At 46.1% G+C, this 17,693-nt stretch overlaps 1 protein-coding gene across 8 annotated transcripts in view; it reads left to right on the top strand.

The window, feature by feature from the left end:
• Nucleotides 1-17,693, top strand: part of EPN3 (epsin 3) — a 35,027-nt gene that overhangs the window by 8,255 nt on the left and 9,079 nt on the right. For 6 of the 8 annotated variants that reach the window (XM_081184580.1, XM_081184578.1, XM_081184576.1 and 3 more), the window contains exons 2-4: nt 2,915-3,585; nt 6,739-6,857; nt 17,058-17,141. In XM_081184580.1, the coding sequence (XP_081040706.1) occupies nt 3,006-3,585; nt 6,739-6,857; nt 17,058-17,141 (783 nt within the window). In that variant the 5' untranslated portion in view covers nt 2,915-3,005. The remainder of the gene's footprint in view (nt 1-2,914; nt 3,586-6,738; nt 6,858-17,057; nt 17,142-17,693) is intronic. The other 2 variants (XM_081184575.1, XM_081184577.1) reach the window with 2 other exon arrangements.

Below are 17,693 nucleotides of genomic sequence, written 5' to 3' on the forward strand. Positions count from 1 at the left end.
AAAGCTGATTGGGGGAACAAACCCACTCCCCCAAAATATTGGTCTTGGTGCAATAAGGATGAGAGTAAGTGATGGGAAAATGCACTGGGGAAAATACTTGATGCAACATAATGGCCCAGTTGGCAGTTGTGGCCCATTGCGTCAGGCTCCAAGACCCCTGGGAGCAAAGTTCATCCAAGTGGCCGGCATTTGGGTAATCCCCGGGCCAGCCACATGGCACATTGGGAGTTCCCGCTGGCCAGCAATTTGAATTCTAGCCAATCTGGCCAAGCCTTGGGTAGCGGGGCCTGGGAGCAGACTGCAGCATAGTAGTAGTCTTTGCTCCCGTCCACTCCTAGCCATTTAAAACCACCAGCAACTGTCCTCCCCGCCTCTGTGACTGTCTCCCGCCACACCACTCTTTCATAACAAATAGCCGGTGAAGTGTTTTAGCAACGATTAAAACATTGATTAAAAATAAAATGAAGGCAGAGTCTTAAAATGGAACCCACCACAACAGTTATCACAAACGTGTGTTGAGCGACACATGGTCCCACCTACAACAGCTACATCACACCTGCTGGTGGAGTCGGAACACGAGCACAATGCTCCTGGTAGTTTGGTGCATCATGTGCAATCCCACTCATAGCTTAAAATGGAAAGGAATGATTGGATAGCACTAGGAGCCACCCGTCTGGAAGCAGCCTACGGCTGCTTGGTGATGCTGAGTCACAGGCAGCAGTTCCTTGTCACTTGGTCCACGATAACGATGGCATGAATTTCCTATTGATTTCGTTAAAAGCCCAGTACTGATTTCCAGGTTTTGAAGGGCACTTGTGTAGGACACACTCCCTCCTCCCCAAGGTTCCCATAAGATGCTTCTGGGTCTCCATTTGGTCTTCATCATTGCTACCACCACCTGCTTACTGAACAGGTTGAGAGCCAAACGAGCATGCAGGCAGTGGTATCTCCTAAGGGGTGGAGGGGCAGAGTGAGAGGCAGGTGAGTAAGCAGGTTGCAATGGCGAACTGGAGGATGACCAGGGAGCTATGGTAAGCCAGGCGCTTACAAGAGTGTTGACTCCTGACCATGTTCACCCTTGCTGGTTTCAATGGGAATTCAAGTGTGAAGTATGCGAAAATAGGTGTGGGTGTATTTGTTGGCATTGTGTGTGTGTGTGTGTGTGTGTGTGTGTGTGTGGAAAAGGCAACTAAACATTTCCCCCATTCATCCCTGCCTTCTTTGTGGCCTGTTGATAAGTCAGCAACACAGAGAAAGAAAGAGGAAAAAGCAGAGCAAGTGAAGTTAGAGGTAAAGGGGGAGATTTGTTTGTGAAATTTGAATGAATCTCTCATGGACTCAAGTAGGACAAGTCCCAGATGAGAGCATCCCAAGCAAATGAAGGGTTTTGTGCATCTCTCACTCCCCTCTTCTCCATCCATTCCCTCACTCTTCTTATTGTGTGATAGATTATTAGCCTACTGGCAAGGAATTTTCTCCTTCTCCTTTTAAAATATTGTACAGCACCTAGTCATTTTAGCCTCTTTATAAATAAAATGTGATGACATGGATTTTTTTCATCGCAGTTCTGTGTTTTGCAGGGCTTTATCTTAAGATTTTACATAACATTCTTGCATTTTTTGTGGTAGTTTTTAAAGATATTTTGTAACCCATCATGAGCCCCCGTGAGAGAGAAACCTTGGTAATTAACTCACTCTAGATACTAGTTCTTTAGCCCTTTTTTATCAGATTTGATATTTAATTTTGAAGCTGAATTTCCTTCGGGAAATTCAGCCACAAGGTGTTTTGCTCTGAATGATCCGAGATAGATTTGGAAAGCAAAAAGTCATGTGATGCATGCTACATAATGCACATTTCTATGCTCAGTGGCGTATTAGGTGCTGAACAGTTGGTTGCAGTGGATGGAGTCCAGCTTGGTTACTGGATATTTTGGATGCCTACCCCAACCCAATTCTTTCTGAAAATCATATTGGTTCTGATCCAGCTCTGGGGTTGCAGCAAGATGCTTCGCGTGTGAATTAGCAGCCCTATTTGTATCAAAAGGTAGAATCCAGTCAACTCTGTGGGACCTGGATGGACATTGCAATGCAAATGGTTTTGTTCACCCACACATGCATCATTTGTATTTTGTATTTTACACACAGATGGATACATTTTGCTTGGTCAGGGGGATTATTTCCCTGTCGCTGTATTTGTTTTTACTGTGAACCACAAACAACCCCGAACCTTCAAATTCTGGAATAGTTCATGATTGCAAATGGGTCTCACTCTCCCCATCTCTTTTTCCAAAGAGATTGCTTTAATTGCAACACAACACTTCTGTTGCAAATGGCCCACCAAGCCAACAGATGTGTCAGTTGTTACAGAATGGCAGGATAAGGTGGGGCTGCCCATTTAGTTCTTCATTTTACTGAACCTGGTTGTAGTTTGCAACTCAGAGAGATTGGGGCAGTCACTTAATTTGCAGCTATCTAATTCTGCAGCTTTAAGAGATGCAACCAGCTGTTCTGGTTGCTCAGCCGCTATAATTTATTACTGGCTGGGAGTTGTTCCCTGCAGGGCATCAGACCCAGGGGCCAAATTTGGCCCCCAGACTTTTCTCTCTGCCTCTCAAAACTCCCCTAGGCCACACTTCTCATGCTCCCCCCCCCCCAATACATTGGCTCTATATGAGGGGAAGAAAATCTGTTTCTGTAGGTAAATGAATATTCTGATTTACATGTATTGATTTACTGGTCAAAGCCTTTATCTGCCCCACCTGCAATAAAACATGTCTGTCCCATTTGCAGGGTTGACTTTACCCCTGAAGGTGCACTCTTCCATAATCTCCCGAGACAGACGGATGCCAACAAACCTATTGGCTAAAATGAACTGGTCAACAGCCCTAATGCATATCTCACTGCCTTTTTTCCAGATCAACCTGAAGAATTGGTTTTGATTCTCTTTCTGGGTTCAAATCCAGCCATTCCTTTCTGCAAGCCGAGATCTTCCTCCAGGGCTCAACCATGACTACTTCTGCCTTGCGCCGGCAGGTGAAAAACATTGTGCACAATTACTCTGAGGCAGAGATCAAGGTGCGCGAGGCCACCTCCAATGACCCCTGGGGCCCCCCGAGCTCCTTGATGTCCGAGATTGCAGACCTGACCTTCAACACCGTGGCATTTGCTGAGGTCATGGGCATGATCTGGAGGCGGCTGAACGACAGTGGCAAGAACTGGCGCCATGTCTACAAGGCGCTGACTCTTCTGGACTACCTCATCAAAACTGGCTCAGAGAAGGTGGCTCACCAGTGCCGGGAGAACCTGTACACCATCCAGACCTTAAAGGAGTTCCAGTACATAGACCGCGATGGCAAGGACCAGGGCATCAATGTCCGGGAAAAGGTAAAGCAAGTGATGGGCTTGCTGAAGGATGAGGAGAGACTGAAGCAGGAGAGAGCCTATGCCCTGAAAACCAAAGAGCGGATGTCCCTTGAAGGCATGGGGATTAGCAGCAGCAACAGCCAGCAGCTTGCCTATGGGCGGCGGGCGTCACAGTACGGAGAAGACTACGGCAGGTCAAGAGAGTCTCCTTCCTCCTTTAATTGTGAGTAGTGCAGTGTGTCATGGGTGAGCTGCCTTGTCTCTGGTGGATCAAGATTTGTGGCTGCATTTCTGACCACCACCTTTGCCAGTGGAGCGGTCTGGATGAATGCCTCGTATCATTTGTGAATGGACTTGGTTTCCCAGGTGGGGAGTTGTTGGGGCACCTGGTCGTGTGGGTGGAGCAGAATAAGTATGTGTGCAGTTTTCAAGAGATACATTCTGGGGAACGTATTCTATGTTTCCCCTATGATCAAATAAGGAAAGTTGGCAGGACCATTCCTGCCATTACTTAGCATTGTGGTGGGGAAGTAAAGGGCAGCTGGGTGGAATGGATAAGAAAGAATTTGGATTTGATATCCCGCTTTATCACTACCCGACAACAAACACTCTGTGAGGTGAGTGGGGCTGAGAGACTTCAGAGAAGTGTGACTAGCCCAAGGTCACCCAGCAGCTGCATGTGGAGGAGCGGGGAAGCGAACCCGGTTCACCAGATTACAAGGCTGCCGCTCTTAACCACTGCACCACACTGGCTCTCATGAAGGGCCCATGGAGAGAAACCATGAGCTGTGCAGAGTGCAGAAATTCTTCTTAACATTTCTGCCTTCAGAATCTCTGGAAGCTCCAACCAATTTCCCCCCTGCTTCCCAAGTTCTAAGCAGAACCTTCATGCATATTTTTCAGATTCTCCCCCTCTAACTGTGAAGATAGAACTTGGGAGAAGTTGTAGGGAGAAATAGGATTAGGTGGAAGATTGTAAGTCCTGTGTTACAATGCCTGCTGTAGGTAGTACAGGGGCATTTACATTACAACAGGTGTTGGGAACCTGTGGCTTTAGTTGTATTACAGCTCCCTTCATCCTTGACTATCGGCCATGTTGGCTGATGGGAGTTGAAGCCCAACAACATCCAAAGGGCAGATTCCCCACCCATGTGTTATGCAGTTCTTAAAAAGGAGATTCTCCTATGGAAATGACATGCAATGCACAGGGAGATAATCAAGTCGCATGACAGTGCTAAATGGTAATTGGCCCCAGCTTTTAAAAGCATGCACATTACACGTATGCTATCACTACACATTACAATCTACAAATGGGTTTTAACTCCTACAAAGAGGTGTGTTTGATTTAAGAATTTTGTAAAGGGGTCTTTGGGGGCCAATCTACACAATAGATTTCCACCTTGGCATTATCTATGCCTCAGTGGTCTGAGATTGAAATTCATATCACTGCAGCAACAGGGGTGACCAGTCTCCTGATGCAGATAGGGCAAGTATAAGGATGAGATTGGGGTGATTGTTGCCTCTGTGTATTAAGACCTGGGCCTGAAGAACCAGCTATATGAAGCTGTTTCTAGGGTCCTCTGTTCTGTATGTAGAACCTGAAGCTCTCCGGATGTTGCTGAACTACAAGTCCCATCACTCCCAACCATTGGCCGTGCTGGCTGAGGCTGATGGGAACTGGTGTCCAAACACATCTGAAGGGGAACAGGTACCCAATTCTTGGAGACCACCAACCTTTTGGCCTCCACATTTCTGCCCACATTATTTTTCAGCCCAGCACAGTTAACTGATATGCAAACAAGCTATTCTGACAGGTGAATTGGAATTAGAGCAGGTGGCGATGTGATTTAAAAAAATAAATACAGAAGGATATGTTTATCTTGGAGGATTCCAATTCTTGGAATTTTTGCTAGCTAGTTGCTGTTACAACTTCAACTTTAGAGTCAAAACTTTAGTTTTCAAAGGATATGTCTTATGATGCAAAGCAAGTACCCCTCGTTCAATGGAGCCTCCTGTCAGTTCAATTGAATTGCCATCTGAGGGTGTGATTTTATTCCTGCTTATCTGAGAATAAGCCCCATTCAGCATAGTGGGATTTACAAGGTAGGATTCTGCTTTAAGTCTATAATATTATTATCTATATAGATAATTTAGATAATAATAATAATTAACAAAGCTCAACAGCTTTGGCTCCAAAGACAATGGGTAGATCACTGTCAGTTTTTTTATACTGTGAGTAGATTGCAGTCTCTTGGGAGTTGGACAGCCCTGATATAGATAAATCATTTGACTTCACTGTGCATGAGACAAAATGACACACACACACACACACCACTGGTAGAGACACCTGCCTGAAACTCTGGAGAGCTGCTGCTTGGCAGTGTAGCCTGACTTAGGGACGCAGTGTTCAGATTCCCACTAGTGGAGCCTGCACAAGGACTTCCACAAGCCCCCTCTCTTCTTGTCCCCCACAAATTAGCTGTGGGGGGTGGGGGAGTCAAGAGAACTTGCAGGAAGTGCACAGAGGGAGAAGAGGGGAGATTGTTCCACCAGACAAGCAGAAATGCTTGTATCTCCTTAGCTGCAATGTTGAATTCCTCCCATTGGAACCTGCCTATAATAGCTGGATCATATAGTCCCTTGGTCGCTGTCCTGGTACATCAGGGACCCTTAGCATGGGCAGCCAGCAACATACTTTTGCTCTTCTTGTCATCCTCAAGAAGGATGATGCTGCGGAAACACAACAGGAACCTTCAAGATCCTAAAGCAGAATGCAGTTGCGCACAAAAGGGCTTCTCTTCCTCGGGCTCTTCCCGTTGCCCCTCATATGAACACAGGAGTATGAAAAGCTTCCTTGTGCTGAGTCAATCCATTGGTCCACAATGACTGGCACCGACTCATAGAATCGTAGAAGTGAAGAGTTGGAAGGGACCCTCGGGAACATCTAGTCCAACCCCTTGTAGTGCAGGAATATGCAGCCATCCCATACAGGGATCGAAACTGCAACCTTGGCGTTATTGGCACCATGCTCTAACCCACTGAGCTATCCAGTCACCAGGGTTTCAGACAGGGTGTCTCTCCCAGCCCTACCTGGAGATGCCAGGGACTGAACCTGGACCCTTCTGTGTGCATTACAGATGCTCCATTAATGAGGTATAACCTTTCCCCTGGACCAGCAGTCTAATAACTTGGACCTGCAGTCTAAAATCATGAACTTAATCTGCAAAAGGGGGGGAGGGGGTAGAATGGGAAAGGCCATTTGTTGCAAAACCCAGGCAAATGTCAGATTCTGGAGCGGCTATGAACCATGTTCAGCAGCCTCCAGCTGGGCTCCATCCCATTTGCAGCATTAATTCATCTCTTTCTTGTCCCTCAGCCTCTTCCTCATCCCCTCGGTTCAATTCTGACCTGGAGCAGGCAAGGCCACAGACGACTGGAGAGGAGGAGCTCCAGCTCCAGCTTGCCCTGGCCATGAGTCGAGAAGAAGCAGAGAAGGTAATGTTTTGGCTTCCTTCTAGGTGTTGTTTTAAACCAGTGGCTTAAATAAGGGGTGAAGTAGCTGGGTCTAGACTCCCAACATGCATCATCACTGGCCAGTTGGCTGGGGCTGATGGCGGTTAGAGCTCAACAACATCTCCAGGGCCACATGTCCCCAGCCTCTAAATCAGTGAAAAACTATCAGTGATAAAGGCATGTTAGAGATTTGTGGATGCTTCCCACTGCTGCAAGTGCGGCTCTCATCTCTTATTGGCTGCTCCACCTAAGCCTCATCAGCTCAGGACATCATCATGGGGATTTATTGCTTTGTTGATTTAGCATTCTTATACTGCGGGCACATATTCACCTTTTGACGGTAGACTCGAGTGTGCTTTAAATCAGGAAGATAAAGCTATTATAGACGAAGCGGCAGCCTGTACCTTCCATCTTCCCTTCTTCATGATGAAGGTCCTTTAAGGCTCATATTTAATGAAAATAAAAAGACTAGGACTCCAATCCTATGTGCACTTGTTTTGAGAGTTAAGTCCCGTTGATCTCAGTTGGACTCCCTTTTGAGTAATTTTGTGTAGTTTGTACTGCATTCTGGAGCTTTGCTTGTGTGGTCTGGGAGCAATGCACCTGACACGGAAAGGAATGGCTATTACAATGGGTCAGTGCTTCATGGATTGTAGCAGTGATCTTATATGTAGGAATCTCTCACTTAGGCTTTCAATGTTTTTAACTGTGCCTGCTGTTTTTTTCATGGCAGCTATCAACAGCCAGCTATTTCTCTTAGGCATTGTAAGTGGCAGGGACAGAACATAGCCCAGTATGAACTATGTAGGTCTTTTGGATGCTGGTTGAGGCTCAATGTAGCATTTAGCTGCTGCAGGAGTGCCTCCTACATAGCACTTCTGGATACTTCACAGGGAAAGGGAATGCACACTTCCTTTTCATTGTGTTTTGCGCTCTGCAATATGGAGGTTCAGCGAAGGACTTCACTCACCACCATGCAGCTAAATCAAATGTTGCATTTTCACATTCGGTTTCCAGAGCTTCTCCTAATGCCCACTCCTCTTGCCTCTGCAATTCATCTGTGCAAGTTCTCCTTTGGACGTTAGAAAGAAGCACTGATAGAGAAGCGATCTGCCATTTTGATTGGTGGCGCTTCTTAAGCTCTTTTAGTTTTGCTTAATTTAAAATGACTTTCACCGTTGCAGTCCAACGACCTAGTCCCTTTGTATGCTTTCCACGAGCAGCCTTCCTATCAGCTGATCTGCTTCTCCCTTTCGAGGTGGCCCAAGCATTTGTTTACATGCACCAAACACAAGATTAGCTCCGAGGGCCTTTCTTATGTCAAGTGACACGAGTAGTGACATTGGAGAAGCATGAAGGTGGCAAGGGAAAGACTGCCTTAGTCTTGAAATGTTGGCTGGAGGGGCTGGGATCCCACACTTAACAGCTTCTCTCAAGCTTTGACTGAAAGTATCTCAACAGCATATTCTTGTGAAGACCTGTTTCCTTGAAAAAACACATAAGCTATATACAGTAGCACTCCTGTCTTTACCACACACGTTGCTAAAGCCAGCTCACATCCTAGTCTCTTAGGGAGCCTAATTATCACTTCTACATTGGGCACACTTTGAATATTTTGCTTCATGAGCAAAAATGTCCATGGATATTCTTCTTGTAACAATAATCTTCATCTTAGCCATGCTAAGATGTGACAATAACTCATCATGGATATTGGATGTAGGCCCTGAGAAGAATCTTCATGGGAAACTTGGCACAAGCCTTTAATCTGAGTCTACATTATTTTAAATGAAGCCATCTCACAGAGTAATCGAGAACAGACCACCATCTACTGCATTTCATTTTAATAATAATATATTGCTCCCTGGGCTTGATGGATATATGGCCATTGTTTGCCTACTTAGAGGAATGGCTTGATAGCTAAGAGAAGCTCTAGGGGAAATCGGTCAATGTCAACATCACTTCTCTCTGTCAGCATAGCTAGCTGAAAGGCTGGGGAACAGCTCCTGTGTCAGCATGGCATCCTGGAAACAAGATTCCTAGAATTTCTGAGAGATAACTTTCAAAGGCAACCCCCCCACCCCAATATAGTCCTTCTGTTCCCATAGAAGAGTTCCAGAGGTCTTTTGGACCTACTCTAATTTGGTGAATGATTTGCCCAATGATCCATGAGCTTCATTGAGGAAAATGGAACCCAAGCCTTAAGAGACAGCTTATCAAGGCATTTGCTGAGCAGGATCACCATCTCAGAGGTGAGATTCAGAAATTAAATTGGAGGGTTAGGGTTAGCACAATTAAATGAAGTGTCCTAAAGGGTGAATTTGTGTTTGGGGGTAAAGACCCCCTACAAAGTTCACTGAATGAAAGGAGTGCTCACTGCCCATCACTGTGGATCAGCCAAATTCACTGGACTGAAGAGAAGATTGACCAAGAGACCCTCAAAGTGCGTGGTGCAAATTATAATTTGTTCCTGAACAGGAGCCCCGAACAGCTGCTTTCTCCACTCTTGCCCAATATATTTCTTTTTGCCACAGCAGCAAAGTGATTCTAGTTCTGTCTCCATCCTTCTCTCTGCTAAGTTTTACAAGGGCAACATTGAGAGGAAGCTGGTAGCCAGCGCCAACCCGCTGAACTGGTTTTAAGAAGGCAGGCAGATGGTGGCTGGTTGTGGGCAGACTGAGTTTGTTGGTACAATGTCCCATTTGCCCCAATGGATTAGCCCCATTGAACCCCTTTGTTTCCTGTGGTGTTCAGGAACAGTCAGAAAATATTTACTCTTGAGAACCACCACTCTAGGATGGTCATGAGTCCTACTTTGCACCCTCTATTTGAAAGGCTGTTAGAGGATCGTCCTTTACTTGAAGGATCCCTCTGTTTGAGGTCTGGTCCAAGAATGTTTAAAGATGAGGAACAACAAAAAGGGAGACCAGGGGGTTAGGCACGGTCCATCAACTGTGAACACCTGGGCAGTAAACTCAATAGGTACCCAGGTCACCCAGTCATAGTCTTCCCTGATATGGTGAGGTGCGTGGAGCTGGATTCAGCTGGCAAGTCTTGCCAGTGCAAGGCCACACATTGACTTCTGCTAGTGCAATGTGGATCCCCCCCCCCCACACAAAAAATTGGTTTGGCAGGGGAATCAGGAGAGCCCCACATGCGGGGAGGAGAGGGCAGATTGTTCCATCAGGCAAGCAGAGAATGCTTGCACTGACAGAGCAGTCTCCTTAGCTCTAGGATGAATTCCTCTCATTGTATGTCTATTGAACTCTTATAGTAATTGTTTCCAAATTTCTATCAATGCATATAACTCACTGCATCCAAGTTTATATAATTCCATGTCCTCTTTTGTTTTGGTGGTGTTTGTCGATATATATATATTTACTGGTGGTCACCTTGCACCACACATGACCATAATAAAGTATGGAGACTGCAAGTGCTGTAAATTTAATACCTACAATGTTTTGTCCGGTTTCACATATTCTGGACTTGTGCAGAGCTGCTTTCAACTATTATGTGAGATTAGAAATGCAAAATGGGAAGCAGTCCTTAAAGGTGTGAGATTTCCGAGGGTGAAGGGTGTCTGGCCTGGAGCAAGAGAACTCTCGGAATCTCAGCTCTCAGAATTTCCACCACTGCGAAGAAGCCAGGCAGGGGAGGAAGGGAAGGCTATTTGTGTCCTTAACAAGCTTGAATAGCCAAGTGGAAGTGACAGCATTCCCACCTACCTGGGCCATCCTCTGTCATGCAGAGTAATGTTCTTCCTCTGCTCCTGAAAGTAAGGATCTTCAAGTCTCACTGAATCATGCCTGCAGTGTGCCCTTTTATGCTTGGATACACCAGACTCCATTTGCGCACTTCACAGAAGTGCCAACTAAACAGTCTCCTACCTTTCTAACTAAGGAGACCTTGGGGCTTGCTACTGTGTGTTCCTTGATGAGTAATGAAGATGAAATTCAAAGACGGCAATGTATTGTCTTTTGCAATTCCTCCAAGAGGTTCAAGGGTGTGTAAATGGGGGCTCGTTCCTCTTTTCACCCTCACAACAACCCCACAGGGTGGGTCAGGCTAAAAGATGGTGACAGAGACAGCTAATTCAGACACTAGTTTAACGGCAGAGTCTCCTTAGTCATGTAAGGGCTGATTGCTACACCGAATGGACTCATGTCTCACTCTCATGTTAACTTCCCTGAGCACCACCACCTTCAGTCTGTGCAATGCAGGTGGGGTTGTGGGAAGATGAGGGAGAAGTTCTACCAGGTCCCCAAATTTTGAGTAATTGAACATGCTGGGGGTGCTACAAAGGATCAGTTTCACAGCTGGCAGTGCTCAAGGTGGGGGAACTGGCAAAAAAGCAAGAACACCTCCCCAAAATTAATGACTCAGGGGAGGTGTCAAAAGGCACCATGGGGCCCACGAGTGCTACGCTGGGGACCTCAGGGATATTCTCAGGCCAATAGTTGGTTTCAGCAAGTGGGACCTTTTCTTACTTTATCCCCCTTCCCCTTCTTATTAACCTCCAGTGGGGGAGACACTTGTGTTGGTCTTTGTGATAACAACTCTAAACTTACTAAAAGGGGGCTTAATTGATAGGCCACATACCCAGTCCATTCCCAAACAACAACACCAACAACACAAATACAAATAATATCTCAAAGATGAATTCCTCTAAAACAAGAGTCCACCTTTGGGGTAACAGTGCTGTCCTTCTTCCAGGCCAGTCAGTCAGTCAGTCCCTGCCCCAGTAGGGATCCAGAAGGAGGGAAAAACAGAATGGATGGTGGGTCAGTGGGTCAGTGTGAGGGTGTGGCTAAAGTATCCAAAGGGCTGTAGTAACTATCAGGGCTTAATCCCTTTAACCTGGAAAAGGATGGCTAACCCTTCCATTCAGTGATGCAGCAAAATGACTAGGCCGCCCCACAGTATAATCATGAGGATGCAGTCATATCCTTCTAATTGTTTTAATTGTTAGGTGCAGAGTTGGAAAACAGGCCAGTGATACCTAATGGCAGCTATAACCCTTTGTTATCTCCTACACAGCAATTTCTGTTTTCATACTGGGGATGACAAATGAAACTCACACATGTACATTTAGCACGATGTGTTCTATTATTATCCCGCCCCCTCCAAAGTAACTCATCTTCCCCTTTTCCTCCTTAGAGTAGACTCGCTTTTGCTCTTTTCTTTCCCCCAGAAACCCTCCGTTCGTTTCCCCGATACTTAGTTTGGGGGCTGATTTATATTTGTTGGGAAACACAATTGTGCCGACACACATACTGATGAATTCTGTTCGCTGTAAGGTTTTTTCTTTACGTAGAAGCTCAGCTAACCTCTTATGCCTTGTATCTAAGGATTGGTTCACTCCCTGTTTTGTACATTATACTGGCAGAGCTCCATTCTGAATAGGTGCTGACTCTATTGTGGCTCCCCAGCATTCTGCAGCCCCTGTGCCAGTGGAGATTCCTTGGGGTGAGCGCTAGGGCTCAGGCAATCCTCATACTGATCTCATAGTTTTCATATCACCTGTTCCCACCACAACTCACCAGGGGCCCTGCGATGGTGTTCACATCGGTGTCAGGGCTCTATAGCATTGTGGGTTGGATCACTGGACTGATAAAGAGTGGACTGAAGGCTTGTTCACGCATCCCACTGAACACAGCTACAAGGTGCCTCTACACATGCACATGTGTTTGTGTGAAAGTGTGTATGCTTGTTGATCTGTACAGCTCACCTATTGCGCACATAGGTTGAATGTTGCATGCAGGTTATTGCACAAGTGCAAGGCTCAACTGCTTGTGTACACAGATGGTACACTTGTTGAACACAGTGTGCGAACACCCTTGAGAAGTCCTGTACTAAATTGTATTATTACTGTGTGCTTCACCTGGAGCTAAGCCAAGGGTCTGTTCCTGCCAGCAAATGTCCCTACTACAAAGCTAGACTGTTTCCTAGTTGGTGAAGGATTTGAAGGGTCCCCCCCCAGGTGTAACAAATCAGACAAGCAAACACATCATTTTTAGTATCACTGCCTTCACTACCTGTGCTTACCAGTCAATAATGAGCCCAAATTATCTGCCAGCTGGCAAGTTAGCTACGAGCTGTCTACCAGTTGGCAGTATGCTAGAATGACTGCCTAGGGGCGATCATGTTAGGCACGGGCATTCAGAGAGCTTAAAGTTAGCACATGACTGCATTGTGCTTCTCCACAAGTAACTAGTTTGGACTTGTTCCCTTTGTATCACCTGTATTGGGTAGGCATTTCTCAGTAGTTAAAGGCTGAAACAGCTCAGCTGTGTGTGATGAAGGAGTTTTCATGAAAACAAAATAGGGTGGGGTGGTTGGGAGTGCAGGATTCTAGACAGTAAAGAAAAACCGCAAGGTGGGATAGCACATTCACCTCCTGCATTGTCTAGTTCCTGTAGTTTACTGTATTATTAGCTTTGTGCTCATGTTTCTTTATTGCAACATAAGCATCCCCTTAAGGGACGCAGGTGGCGCTGTGGGTTAAACAGCTTTACTAGGGTCAACAAGACCCAACCCATACTTGATGTGCCTTTCAACGCACTCTCTTGCTCTCTCTCAAACGCTCAGGTTTCGGAGAGTGGCAGGAAAATTCTGCTTCCCATTCAAAACTTGCATCCAATATCACCGTGTATTCATGTCCCATCTTGATTTGTGTATTCTACTTCTGGTTGTTTTTTTTTAATACGGGAATTTGTATCTCAAAATAAATAGCAGGCTTAGCAGTACATCACTTGAATATAGCAAGGGACATATTATGCAGTGCCTCAGTTTTTCCTGGGTCCCTTTTTCCTGCTTTGTCCATCACAATTATTATTATTTAAATCAGAATGGGAAGCAATTACATATGCAAATGTAGTAATTTTGGAATGCAGAAATATCCACATTGTACTTAGCAATGTTTAAAGAAGGCCTGTTTAAATCTGTGCGCAACTCTGGAGTCATTTTAAAAAGTCACTAAATCTTCCCCTGCAACACCTTGCTAAATAGGGAAAAGAACAACATTAACCAGGAACGAGGAACCCCAGTTATGAACAGTATGCAGGGTTGCAACATGAAAAGCTCACCGAGTTCCTTGAAACATTCTGTGCTGGGCCAACAATGAAACAATACATTAAGGAACACATGACCAAGGACAGTCTTTCCCCCAATGGCAGTGATTCTGGTATGGTCACAGCCCAAGTCAAAAGAAAAGAGATGACTGATGGTTTTGTTCGGTGGAGGAACATCTAGGTCAGCTAGCGCTGGGATCTTGTTTTTTCCCCTTTTTAAATACTATTTGTGTCTGTGTAGGAGTTGCCAGGGGCAGAGATCAGACAGTTTCTTGGGCGAGATTTGGAACACAATGGCTGACATAGGCAGTTCAATAGACATCCTTGCTTGCACCATAATGCTGGTTGGCTGAATTGGCGGGATGTGCCTTTCTAATGGATGAGGAGACCTGTATCCTTACCTGGAACCACCTTTTCCCACACTCAGCTAGAACCAGAGTGGGGCCAAAGGCAATATGTTCTGTGAAGCATTTGGCAAATTAAAAGCGTGAGATCAATGATTACTGCTTGTAACAGTCTTTCTCGAGGCAGTGTTAATGATGGTGCCTGAAAGGGCTATGTCTCTGCAAGGAATGGTGATGACTGCTGTTTGTATTGCCACAAAAGTGTGATTGTGCTTTCCCCCATTATTAGGGTAACAAAGCAGCCGTCCCTGCTGGTGCCACCGTCTGTTTGCTTGCTGATCAGCCTCCTTGTAGGGAACTGGGTTTTGGAACGACACTTGATAAGCTCCAGCCCGAAGAAAGGACAGAAGGGTCATAGCAGCCAGCAAGGCAAGCTCTCAGGTTACATTACCTTGGGAAGCCAGCCAGCTTGCTAAAAGTCCAAACAAAAACCAAAGCTGTAGGCAGGCACCAGGGTTAAAAAAAGGAAGAAAGCTGTAGAAAGTCATTGGGTGCAACATGACAATCTGTTGGTGCATTATTGTTAATTGTAGATTGAGATCTTGGTGTTCTAGGTCTGTGCAAGGTTACTGGGATTGTTTTCTTATATGTAGGTGTTTGCATTTGAGTGGTCTAGTAGGGCAAAGGAGAGCTTTCTGGCTTTGTGGGAAATGCACAAAAACCTCCCTGCTGCCATGGCAGTGCTCCTTCAGAAACAACCATCCACTGATGAACACATGTAATGGTGAACCTGTGGACTTAAGAGATGTTGCTGTTGGACTCCAGCTTCCATCAGCCTCAGCCAGCACTGCCTATGGTCAGGGATGATGGGAGTTGTAGCCTAGCAACATCTCTAGAGCAGTGTTTCCCAAACGTTTTTGGGCAACGGCACACCTGTGTACTAAAAAAAAATCTCGCGGCACACCACCATTAAAGCCCCGCCCCGTGACGTCAGCGCGCAGCGTCACGCCGGGAGGGACGCACAAAAGTGAACGTTTTTTCCCTCGGCAGCTCCTCTCAGCTGCGCTCAATCCGCCTCCGCGCAGGCTGAGGGAGGGAGGGAGGGGCGCGTGTGACCCGTCTCTGCTGGGAGACCAAACCCAGCGAGACAGAGTCGCGCGGAGGCGCCCAGGCAGCGCTGCCGGCTGCGAGGAGGAGCGCCAGGCAGCAGCAGGAGGCGCGGCCTCTCCTCGCCGCCCCCGCCCCGCCTCTCGCCGCCCGACTCGCCCGCCTCCCTCCAGGCATCTCGCGGCACACCAGCCGGTGTCTCACGGCACACTCGTGTGCCGGGGAACACCGGTTGGGAAACACTGCTCTAGAGGACCACTTGTTCCGCATCCCAGCCACAGAACCATCAGTAGCCCACTGCGACTTCTTTGTAAAACATTTTGCAGATAAACTGAGTCACATCTGCCATGACTTGGATGTCACATTGAGCTCAGTGTCCGTATTGGTTGCCAGCTCTGCCACTGCTACTCAAGGTTGCTTGGATGAGCTTCCGTTGATTTCACGGGAAGAGGCAGATGAGGTACTGAGACATTTCTGGGACAGAAGCAGAAGATGGGTTGTAGCCAACACTGCTGTTCTGCTCATACAACAGGATTTCCCCTTCCTTTTCTTCCCCCTGCATCCCTGACCCAGGCACAGTCAAGATGTGCTCCAGAGAGTTAGGGGACCCTCTGGAGCAGAATTCTGGGGCATACAGAACAAGAGGAGGAGGAGAGGAAGAAGTTCTGTTTCATGAGCAGGGCACAGCAGGCTCAGCACTGAATACAACCCTATGTCTCTTCAGTTATTGACCTTCCTGGCAGAAGGTGACCAGCTATGGAAGGCTGGCTAGTCTGAATGGCAGAAGAGTGAATACTGCTTCTAGGGTTGCTGCCTCAAATGAGGAAATGATCCATTTCCTGCTGGGAAGCCGGGGTGGGGGGTGGGGAGGGGAGCCCCAATAGACCTGGCTGACCTTGTTTAACTGTAGGCCAGTCTTTAACCTTTAGCTATTGTAAAGCACTCTGGACAATTTTAATTAAAGGGTAGTGTAGAAATCTTTTACAAATTAAATGAAAGCAACTCCTGCCATTTCTGGGCAAGGATTTGAGAGACTAGTATCTGGAGAACTTGGTTGAAATGCTTGTTGGCTGAGGAAATACCAGTCCTTGATTAGGATCACACACATCCATAAGGTTCATAGTTTGAGGATGCTCTTAGATTCTCAGGTGGTGGCCATGAATCAGAGTGCCAGCTCTAGTTAGTTCACCATCTGCACCTCCTATGACTGAAATATAGAAACCTAGCTACCATCATTCATGTCCTGGTGATGGTTGCTTTTATTTAGTTACTGTTTTATGGATTTATTAGGATGCTTGCATTTTTAATGTTTGGGCAGCAGCTGCTTTTTATTATTATTATTATTATTTGCTGAGAGGTGATTTAACATTATTGTAAGCAAGCCATGTGCAAATATATGGGTGTGGGTGGAAAGAAATAGAAGCAAGGGTTGGAGGGGAGGGACTGCAAACTTCGTGAAAGAATAGGCATTAAAGATTTGTGGGATGAGTATCTAAATGGGCAAAACTAGTTGAACAGTTGCATGGCTGGATTCAAAGCCATCTTGCTCTTTGATTATAAAGGGTAAGGGGGTGGGTTTGGAAGGTTGTGACCCAGAAATGAATGACTGACCACAAAGTCCTGGAGCAGGAACAAACCTTTACCCAATTCTCCTTCATTGTCAGCAGCCACTTCCTCCAGTCTCCAGCACAGATGAAGACTTGCAATTACAGATAGCGCTTACCCTGAGCAAACAGGAGCATGAGAAGGTATCCCAAACCCAGGTGGTGAAAGGGCACTTTTAACTTTCCTCTTCTTGAATTCATGCCTCTTTAAGTGGGGAAGCTTTTGGGACAATGCTGCTATCTCCAGAGTCTAGAAATTCTGTACATCTTGTTCCATTTGCCACAGGCCTCAGAGTTGGTATTTCCAGAAAATATCCATGTGTAAAACAATGAGGTTTTAGGTCCTCACGGTTCTGAAAGAAATCTTGACTCGCATAGGAGATCATTTCAGAGACTTGGGAACTCAAGACTGGGTATCTCTGGATAACTCTGATCAGTTGTGGAATTTTGTCGAAACCCAACATTTGAAAATCAGTCCAAGGATGGTGAAATTGCCTCTTTTCACATTGATAATGAAACACCAAACATAATCCAAAGCATATCTACTTGAAAATAAGCCCCATGGGGCTCAATGGGGCTTATTTCCAAGTAAGTATATGTAAAATTGCAACTGGCCCTTGGACTCAAAACCTTCTCACTTTTCTTTTTAAGATGAAAGAATTCTAGACCCACCCTCCCCCAATTCCTACCTCACCC

The sequence above is a fragment of the Podarcis bocagei genome (assembly GCF_964188305.1).
Source record: "Podarcis bocagei genome assembly, chromosome: 2".
NCBI lineage: Eukaryota > Metazoa > Chordata > Lepidosauria > Squamata > Lacertidae > Podarcis > Podarcis bocagei.